The sequence below is a fragment of the Sinocyclocheilus grahami genome, unplaced genomic scaffold (assembly GCF_001515645.1).
Source record: "Sinocyclocheilus grahami isolate Dianchi unplaced genomic scaffold, SAMN03320097.WGS_v1.1 scaffold417.1, whole genome shotgun sequence".
Classification (NCBI taxonomy): Eukaryota; Metazoa; Chordata; class Actinopteri; order Cypriniformes; family Cyprinidae; genus Sinocyclocheilus; species Sinocyclocheilus grahami.
In genome coordinates, this window is record NW_015505596.1 from 53,740 (window position 1) to 64,458 (window position 10,719).

A 10,719-nucleotide genomic window follows, 5' to 3' on the forward strand; every position below is an offset into this window, starting at 1 on the left:
CACAAGATGCTGGACCCCGCCCTGTCCGAGGACCCAGCACCCTCGTCCGGAAACCCGAGGTGGTGCGCCATGCTTGAGGAATGAGAGGCCCGCGGAGACGTACTCGACGGGGAAGCTCTCACCGTAACCCTCAGGTCTCCCTGACCATGAACCGAAGTAGTCCTCCGAGAACTGGAAGAGCTAGAGCGGGGCATGGCAAGGGGGATTACCTCCCCGTTTAATGAGGAGGTATCTAGACCGCAACGTCACGATGGTCATGTTCCCGCACTGAGAACATGACTCATCCATTCAGCGTGCTGTAAGCCCAGGCACGAGAAGCAGCGATCATGACCATCAGATGGAGACAGGAAACGACCGCATCCAGAAACGCACGAGCGGGAAGCCATCTTTAAAAAGACGCCCGTCGCTCGTGGAGCTCTATTAGATATTTGCTCTTTTAGGAAAAAAAGGAAACACTCTTTTAGAGAGAGCGCTGAAGCGCCCAGGGGAGGTCGCGGCGAGACCGCAGAATGGCAGCTGCAGCACGCCGAAGATGAGCAGCACTGAATGGCAACCCCTGCTGATGCGCCGTAACACCAACGGCAGCTGTTTCTTCCAAACACTCGCGGAGATTCGTCCTGAGAAGGCTCGGCTTCGAAGCGAAAAGCTGATGTGCGTTTGCACGCGCTCTCCTTTTATACCCGCGCTGTGGGGCGGGGTGCGCGTGGCGAAACAAGCACGCCAACTGTCATTGGCTTGTTTAGTTTACACTCGAAGGTGATTGGGCTCTCGGGCGAGATCCCAATTCGTCAGTCACGACTGACGTGACTGACTGAAAGGGAACTGAGATGTCACTGTTACTACTACTATTACTACTACTACCACCACAAAAAAAAAATAGATACCCGCAAAATGGAACCTCAGTAATTGTGCTGTATCACCTATTTTTATTATTATTTTTTTTTAGTATTCACTTTTCAAAAATGTTCAACCCTCTTCTAGAAGTGGAACATTAACTACTGGTGTTGAAAAAAGTTCAAATTAAAATGTATAAAAAAATAAATATATACATACACCAAGTTCTGTCATGAAACTCTAGATGGTGCAGGCTATGGGTCCTTAATGTAACTGAGGATATAATGAGCTTGCTGCTTTACATTTAAATGGCTGATTAGCATTCGCTTGAGCATTGCAGCCTGCTTTCAGAGTTCCTCTGAAAACCTCCACCTTCCCCAGCTCCACCTGTATAGATCTGCTATGGGTTATTTTATATGCTATTTGTGCAGCAGCAGTATGTCTTAAATGCTCACAGCACCATATCAGCTTATGTATTGGCAGTAGCAAGTTTCTGTACTTGCTTGCAGAAGCAGCAGCAATAATCTACATATACAGCAATAACCAACAGCAGCAGCAATTCAGCAGCAGCAGCAGGGTAGCAGATCTATTCTATCAATTACCATGCTAAAATCTTCCAAGAGTTCTCATGATAGAAATATATATGTATATGTATGTGTGTGTGTGTGTGTGTGTATATATATATATATATATTTATATATACATTTCATAATTGTGAATCACACAATTTGTGAATCTCAAATAAACTTGTACATCATTGTAGTATTTTATTACTATATTTAATTTATGCTTAATGATACTACACAAAATATAAATTTTCTTTATACAATACAAATATAGTTTAATTAAAAAGTAAAATAAGGCTTTGACCCCTATGTGCCTGCAGCCACTGTGGTCACTATGATCACCGAGGAAACTTACCCGTATGCCACAGCCGTGGAGTCATTTGATTATGTCAAAGAGGATAAAACCTTGATAACACAGGTCCCATATGGAGGAGATGCTGAGCTGGGACTGGAAGGACCCACCGAATGTGACTGTGAAGCAGGAGAGCCCGGATTTGGAGGCTTCGCTGGACCCAAGGTTTATTGTTGCCATGCCATGCCTTTGAATTATGTAAAGTTTGATTTATTTTAAAGTTTAATGCATTCTTCAGTTTGATTATTGCATTTTATGTTTGTTCATAGGGTTCTAAGGGTCTTCAAGGCAAACAGGGTTTTCCTGGGGTTCAAGGAAGGGATGTAAGAGCAAAACATATTTAATGTTCATGGTGTTAAACAGCCAATGCAAAAGTTCACAAGATCAAAATGACTGTTACTTTATTAGGGTTACAAAGGAACCAAAGGAGTGAGAGGAAGAGGAGGAGACACCGGCCCTGAGGTGAGTGACAGGAAACACTCGTTAAACTTGAGCTTCCTGTTCAGAATACCAGGACTTTTCTTGTTCACCTTACTAGCCTTACTTGCCTTCTGTTTAGGGCAGCTCTGGGCCTGATGGAGAGGACGGTGCATCTGGTTTCTCTGGTGCAATTGTGAGTCAAGAATTTAGGAAAACTTTACTATTACCTATATGATTTTGTGTTTAATAGCTAATTCCCAGAAAAGTCTTATATGGGGTTTTCTTACTCTTCTTTATAGGGCCTTCCCGGGTTACCAGGGGACCCTGGAGAAACTGGCCAACCTGGATTAAAGGTAATGGTCTCATCAAAAAAATTGGAAAAGTGTGGATCTTGGTTTACTAGCAGAGCTATATGGTGTTATTTTATGTGTATAAAGATTATCCAGAATTATGTTCAATGATATTTAACATTAGACATTATGGCTTGCATTCATAATTGTGATTGAAACAAAATGTATTTGTGTCATGCAGGGTGATTTCGGAATAGAAGGCCCGCATGGAGGAGTGGGTCTCCCTGGAAAGACTGTGAGCAAAATAGCATCTTCACTTACACATATCACCAGCAGCGTTTCCTCTCCACATTACTTTGAATGTTTTTCATTCCTGTTTCAATCACGATCACATACAGTAGCTGAGATGTTCTAGATCCCATCTGAGAATTCAAAGTCATGCAGTCATGCTCCAACTCCTCTAATTATCATATAATAGATTCCTGACAACATTTCTGATTTGTCACTGAAATTAATCTAAGATAATATTTTTCTGACTGACTACAGGGTCCTGTTGGCCCAAAAGGTAAACCTGGAAAACCAGGCGTTAAAGGTATTAAGGTAAGTTGCTTTACTCAAATGTTTACAATTGTTGTGTGGTGTACTTGCTGAAATGTAATGACCAGAAGTTTAAAGTTTTAAGGTTTTAATACTTAATTTATTTTGATACTGATTTCAGCTACCAATAAGAGTGAAGATATCAACATTGTGCCCTTGAGCAAGACGCTTAACCCAGTGTTTGCCTTCAAGGGGACTGTCCCTTCAATAAGCTTCTGCAAAATAACTATTAAATAAACACTTATTTTTATATGACATTCACTGAAAAAAAAGATATAAAATATCTGCATAAATATCTGTGTTTTAATGTCAAATACTTCCCCATTCTGATTAAGTGTCAGTGTCACGAGTTTCATTTCCCATTGGCATGTGTCAGGGAGTTTTTATGTTTGTTTTATTTTGTCTGGTTTTTTTGTAATTAATATATCATCTGTGGAACTATGTGGGTTGTGGTAGTTGATATGACCTTTCAAGTGGAGACAGCAGTGACCTGCAGTCTGATTATGCATGTGTTTTTATGAACTGTGATTATTTGCTATCATTAATTGTGTCACACTGCAGGACTATTTAAGTGAAGTGACATGTGACATGTGGCCAAGTATGGTGACCCATACTCGGAATTAGTGCTCTGCATTTACCCATCCAAAGTGCACACACACAGCAGTGAACACACACAAACCGTGAACACACACCCGGAGCAGTGGGCAGCCATTTATGCTGCGACGCCCGGGGAGCAGTGCCTTGCTCAAGGGTCGTGGTATTGAAGGTGGGAGAGAGTGCTGTACATTCACTCCCCCCCGCCTACAATCCCTGCCGGTACGAGACTCGAACCCACAACCTTTGGGTTATGAGTCCGACTCTCTAACCATTAGGCCATGACTTCCCCAGTCATTTAAAGGGATAGTTCACCCAAAAATTAAATTCTGTCATAATTTACAAACCCTCAAGATTGTCTGCTGAACACAATCTTTAAGAAGATATTTTGAAGAATGTGGGTAACTGAACACTCCTTTGACTTCCATAATATGGAAAAAATAATAATGTAAGTCAGTTTGGTTTGGTAGAAGAAAGAAATTCATATAGGTTTGCAACAACTTGAGGGTGCATAAATAATGACAGAGTGTAATGACAGAAGTGAATTGCAAACAAGCTGAAAACCCCACACCAGTTACAGCATTTTCAGTAAAACATAAAAAAAAAATAATCCTAAATATTTAGGTTTAATGGAGAAGTCCATCTTAATTGTCAGCTTCTCATGTAAATTATCATGTTATTAACATTTCTAGTTGAGTCTTGATTTGTCCTTGAATTTTTAATTTAAAAAGTACTGAGAAATCTCCCCATCTCTCAAAAGGGCTTCACTGGCAAAACAGGAGAACAAGGTCCTGAGGGACGACAGGGACAGAAGGTTGGCACCAAGACTTACAGGCATAGCTAATTATTAGTTTGACAAACTTTATTACATCTACTGCTGTTGACGTTTTCTCTTTGCATAATCAGGGTCAGACATGAGCACCTGGATTCCCAGGAGACCATGGAGAGCAGGGTTACTTGGTGATAAATCACTCAGAAGCTTTCTATTTCTCTTTCTCATATTGTACCATCAGGAAAATCCCTGTAATAATCTCACTATAATACTATATTTTTACTATATTTCTTCTGGGTTATCCAGAAGTTCCAGGAGACCATGGGGGTGATGGGACCAAAGGTCTGTTCTCATAAAATCACTTATTGTTGTTATCAGTAACTAAAATTGAGAGATTGGCACAGTGGATCCCCTTTCCTCATAATGTTCTATACAAACACATAATAATTTACATATTTCCAACTAAAAGCTTTGCCTTGAATCAGCACTTGGTGACTAACTGGTGACTAAGTTTTGGTAGGCAAATTTCTCTTTCCATTTGCCATCATCTTCAGGGTGCTAAAGGTACAGGTGGCTTGCCAGGGAGTGATGGAGAGTCGGGAGAGGATGTGAGTAGCAAGATGTTTTTGATGAATGTGTTATTATTCAGGAAAAAAGACTTCCTGAAGTACTATGTTTCTGGGGGGGGGGGGGGGGGGTTTATATATTTTTTAGGGTCCTCTGGGTGTTCCAGGAGTTGTAGGGGTGCCTGGGCCTTTTGGACCTAAGGTAAGAGAAAATACAAGAAAATTCAATTTCAGCCTTTCTACTTCAAAATGTCATGTTTAATTCAGTGTGTTACTTACAAATTGTTTTATAATTATTTGTGAATTTACTATCTATTTCCAAGTGAAAACTGTTTCAAATGAATTGTTTTTTCAACATTTGCAAAAAGTTTTCCCTCTTTCTCTCTTCCTCTTTTTTGCAGGGTTTGAAAGGTGATCGTGGTGTGAGGGGGCGACCTGGAAGAGTAGGAACTGTGGTAAGCTATGAATTTGGCCCTTTAGGGGGATATTATACTTCCCTATTATTCCAATGTGCGTGACACACTTGTGATACAATGTGAAGCCAAACAACGTTGATCAGTTGACTGACGTGTGACTTCTTTTTTTAGATCAACAAAAGCCATATTATTACTCTTTGGCGAGGCACCACATTATTTGTTAGGTTGGAAATCACCAGAAATCTATCTACACAGCAAAATCCCCAGAGATAAATCAACTCTGCTCAGAGTACATATTGTCCCAATCTACAGAGTGTTAAAGTAACACTGAAGCCGAGTTAAAGTTAATGGGATAATTAAGCGATTGATTAAGTAATGATTGAGCATTAGTAAAGAAAACCCGCTGTTAACAATGTTGAAGATGAACAACTACTGCTCATGCTTTTAGACATAAACTTACCACACAATCCTCAACAGTGGTAACTCTGCTTCAGTGTTACTTTAACTCAGTGTTACTTTAACTAACTGTAGATTAGGACAATATGTACACTGAGCAGAGTTGATTTAACTCTGGGGATTTTGCTGTGTAAGAGTTCTAATTGTGTTTTTTAATATTATTCCAGAGGGGAATGTCCCTAAATGTTGGGGATTTACCAGACTGTAACAGACCCAAGACTGAAAGTGAAACTACAACTTCTATTTTTAGCTACGGCGGTTTCACTGCACTCAACATATTTCCTGAAACCGTGTGTAGATGTTTACTTCTCAGATTAACCAGGTTTTCCCTTAATTTTTCCTCCTAAATAAAATGAGACTGTACTATACTATGCATTGCATAGTATAAACATAGCATAAACAGGTAGTTTAGTCTAAACTATAAAAGGCGATATAAAAGATTACTCATTTACATGTGACAAACACATAAATACTTAAAGCGGAACTGTAAACATTGTTTAATACTGTAAGATTTCCAATATCAAGAACATCTACTTAGACATTTTTCTTCTCCCTATTAACAAGTGCAACAGGTTTGAGGTTTTACTTTTTTCATAGGGTCCACAAGGAGACAGTGGGGATGCAGGAGCTCCAGGGAAACCTGGACCAAAAGGCTTGGCTGGGCCAGCAGTACGCAACTGAATAATTAATCAATTAATTTATCAAATGCTCTGTTTCACTTTTTTTTTTTTTTAATTGAAGTAATTAAATGCTTAGTTTCACTGTTTGTTGATTTTCAAGTCTAACTGATGACAAGATTAAAATGACATATAGAACAGCGATTATTTTATTTATTTATTTGTTTTTAATCCAAAATGATTATCAAATGTTCTGCTTTACAGGGTGCCAAAGGGGAAACAGGACCAGATGGTGAAAAGGTAATATCAAAAGCATATAATATCAGTATAATATCCACAAAACTGACATTACTTTTTTAAAATAACACACTGCATTTTATTTAGGGTAAAGCAGGAAAGGCAGGCGCTAAAGGAGAAAGAGGCCCTCAAGGCATGAAAGGTGTAGAGGGCCAGAAGGGAGCTCCAGGGGACAGAGATACTGCACTGGCGTTACTCTTAAGTGTTTTAACTAAAAGGGATAGTCCAGCCAAAAATGAAAATTTAGTCATCACTTCCCCTGATGTCATTCCAAACCTGCATGACTTTCTTTCTTCTGTGAAACACACAAAAAATATATTTTGAAGAATATGTTGGTATTTATTGTGAGCAGATATTGCAGCTGTGTCAAGGTGTGGTCACCGCTCAGATCTCCCAGTATGCTTCATCTATACGTGCCAAATGCGTATAGGGCTGTCCAATCAACAACTGTACCCTCATCGGACCCCCAGGAGTCAGAGGATCTCCTGGAAGTCCAGGAAAACCGGTGAGCTGATATATGAAGTTGTCACAAAACTGACATTACTTTTTTAAAATAACACACTGCATTTTATTTAGGGTAAAGCAGGAAAGGCAGGCGCTAAAGGAGAGGAGAGGCCCTCAAGGCATGAAAGGTGTAGAGGGCCAGAAGGGAGCTCCAGGGGACAGAGATACTGCACTGGCGTTACTCTTAAGTGTTTTAACTAAAAGGGATAGTCCAGCCAAAACTGAAAATTTAGTCATCACTTCCCCTGATGTCATTCCAAACCTGCATGACTTTCTTTCTTCTGTGAAACACACAAAAAATATATTTTGAAGAATATGTTGGTATTTATTGTCCATACTATGGAAGTCAGTGGGACCCAAAACTGTTTGGTTACCATCATTTTTCAAAATATATTCTTTTGTGTTCCACTGAAGAAAGTCATATAGTTTTGAAATGACATGTGTAAGTAAATGGCAGAATTTTCATTTGTAGGTGGACTATCCCTTTAACAAAAAAAGAAAAACAAAGAGTTTATGCATACAAATGAGCTCTCTGTGTGTTTTTCTAAAGGTGCTAAAGGTCTAAAAGGACAGAGAGGTGAACCTGTAATAGGTCTACCAGGACATGATGGTCACCAAGATCTCAGAGGTGGGATAATTTTATGTCTGCTATTTCAATAACTGTGGATTAGATGTAGTTAACTCTGGCTTGTTTCTCCAAAAAGGACTGCCAAGCCATCCAGCAGAGCCAAAAGATGGAATTGATGGGCTGCGAGGACCCTGTGGGTTTCCCAGGCCTGTGGATCAACCTGGCATGGTCGGCGATGCAGGAATACCTGGCATGTGCGAGGCACGAGACTGCAGCATTCATGCGCCTGTAGTGCGCAAAGAGATGGGATTGGTTAAAGGCCCTCTCAGCTAGGCCTGACAACAGGGACGAATGTGAGTGACCCGGGACAGGAGATAATCTCCAGCAGAGGCCATGAAAATAGAAGACATCACATACAGACAGACTGGAGCCAAGAACTGGAGATCAAGTCTCTTCAGATTTGTTTACCAATTTGAAGTCCAAAACTGAAACTATACAAATGAAAACTATACCAGCACTTTTGGTTTCATTCATCGGCAATGTTTTGGTTTCATTATAAATACAGTACAGACATGTAAATCATTTTGTAAAGCATCTTAAATATACATATGTGTTCTGAAATATCAAGCTTTATTTTGATTCATCAGGCTGAATTAAAGATAAATTTTTTTGTAAACGTTTACTGTGTTTGATGAATATAGTGTAACCACAAAAAATTATTATCATTCAGGCCATCATACCTTTTAGAATAACTGTAAAATCCATTTAGAAAAATATTTTTCCTTATTGTTTTTATATACACACATACGTATACATATATAAGGACAACATTTATTTGTGACGGAAAAATTATTCATGTCAATAAACATGTAATCATTTATAGTGTACAAGAAAAAGAACCGTTTAAAAGTAGTATTGGTACATATTTCTTGGCAGTGTGTTTGAGGTGATTCTTATGACCTTGTTTAATGCAGAGACCCCAAAGAGTATTTTAACACTTAGCCACAAATAAAATTATTTAAATTTATTTTCAGTATATATCAAAACAAGTGGATTTTATTTTAAAGAAATATAGCACAAGCACAATTTCAAAATACAAATAATACTTTAATTTGAATATATTTATATAGGCTATATGTATCAGGCCATAGACCCTACAGTTAAAGACTCTACAAAATCACTAAAACGTACATTCATCAGAGGTAGATATGAAGCTTAGAAAATTAAAAAACATTTACATTAATACAGTACTATACTTTAAGACATTAGCAGAGACACCGCCCTGAGTACACAATCCGCCATGTTTATCTTAACGCTAGAGCATTTCAAATCAGCATTCATGTGTTTGCTTCCACTCAAAATAGGCATTTTCATGATATAATACATGATATGTGGGGTATTTTGAGCTGAAACTTCACAGACACATTCTGGGGACACCTGAGACTTATATTACATCTTGTAAAAAGGGGCTTAATATGTGCCCTTTAAATAGACTCTGCTGAACACTCTTCTTTATCCCATATCACACTGAGTGGCTATTGCTTCTGTTGTTTTTGTATGTATATCTAACACACAGCAGACACACTGCAATGGCTATGAGCACCAAGGTAACAGGCAGGAAAATACCTAAAAAAATAAAAAAAAAATTCCTCAAATATTTCGGTACTTAACAGTATAATATATTTCTCTCACACACACACACATGCAGTGTTTTAATATGTGCCCTTTAAATAGACTCTGCTGAACACTCTTCTTTATCCCATATCACACTGAGTGGCTATTGCTTCTGTTGTTTTTGTATGTATATCTAACACACAGCAGACACACTGCAATGGCTATGAGCACCAAGGTAACAGGCAGGAAAATACCTAAAAAAATAAAAAAAAAATTCCTCAAATATTTCGGTACTTAACAGTATAATATATTTCTCTCACACACACACACATGCAGTGTTTGTTTTGTATTACCAATGTGACCTCTGTTCACAGGGTTGATCAGAGATTGAGGGACTCTTTCGCCTAAAACGAAAGAAAGAAAATATATTAGCACTGGCTACCCAACAATAAACAATATATCACTGGTAGCAAATAAACTTACCATAAAAATGTACACGGTATTCAGTCAAATAATCCTTTAAAATAGATACAAATGTTGGTTAATGTTCAATTCGATGCTCATAAAAGTCATAAAAGACATGACCTGTGGTGCATGAGAAAACGACTCACTCTTGTGCATATTACAGCCAGGGTGATATTGACACAGTCAGTCAGAACGATTCTCCCAACGAACAACTCTTTGCATGGATTATGACACTCTGGGATGAATTTAAGAAATGTTGCAATAGACTGAAGGATGAAAAAAGCATGAAAGTCAGTGAGCTGCAGCATATAGATCATTGAACTTCAATTCTTCAATCTACTCACATGGTCCTGAGCAGACCAATATTGATCACAGTCTGGGTTCTTCATTGCATATTCAGACTCTACATGGTGCAGCTCTTCCGTACAAGTGTAGTTTTGTGTCGTCTCTGTGACTGTAGTGAACACTGAGGGACGAGAGGCATAAAATGATTCAATCCCTTCATCTAGAATAATTTGTCATTACCGTATATTCTGAAAGGGAATCATATAGCTGCAACACATGAGAAATGTCATGAGCTTTTTTTTATGCTTATACCTTCTCTGCGTGTCAAAGTAAACAATAGAAGCTTATCCAGGTGTGTGTCTATGCGTATACTTCTTTTGACTATACTTGTGAGGACCAAATGTCTTCACTTATATTGTGAAATACTTTGACAACCCCCACTAGTCAGGACATTTTACTGGTCCTCACTAGTTTAAAAAGTCGTATAAATCATAAATATGTTTTTT

General features: G+C 38.7%; 1 protein-coding gene and 1 pseudogene across 1 annotated transcript; both read left to right on the forward strand.

Moving 5' to 3' along the window:
- The window catches only part of LOC107551174 (collagen alpha-1(I) chain-like), a 12,272-nt pseudogene extending 5,356 nt beyond the window's left edge, over positions 1 to 6,916 (forward strand).
- Positions 6,917 to 7,134: 218 nt separating this feature from the next.
- LOC107551180 (collagen alpha-2(IX) chain-like) lies at positions 7,135 to 8,240 on the forward strand. Its single transcript, XM_016232706.1, has 3 exons — positions 7,135 to 7,282; positions 7,832 to 7,909; positions 7,986 to 8,240. Exons 1-3 carry the CDS (start codon positions 7,198 to 7,200, stop codon positions 8,180 to 8,182), a joined length of 360 nt encoding a protein of 119 aa, XP_016088192.1. The 5' UTR covers positions 7,135 to 7,197; the 3' UTR covers positions 8,183 to 8,240.
- Positions 8,241 to 10,719: the final 2,479 nt, after the last annotated feature.

Excerpts from the sequence above, each read along its gene's own strand:
- LOC107551180 (XM_016232706.1), top strand. The coding sequence starts at position 7,198 with ATGCGTATAGGGCTGTCCAATCAACAACTGTACCCTCATCGGACCCCC. Across the intron at positions 7,283-7,831 it reads CTGGAAGTCCAGGAAAACCG|GTGCTAAAGGTCTAAAAGGA; the intron begins GTGAGCTGATAT and ends GTTTTTCTAAAG. Across the intron at positions 7,910-7,985 it reads TGGTCACCAAGATCTCAGAG|GACTGCCAAGCCATCCAGCA; the intron begins GTGGGATAATTT and ends TTCTCCAAAAAG.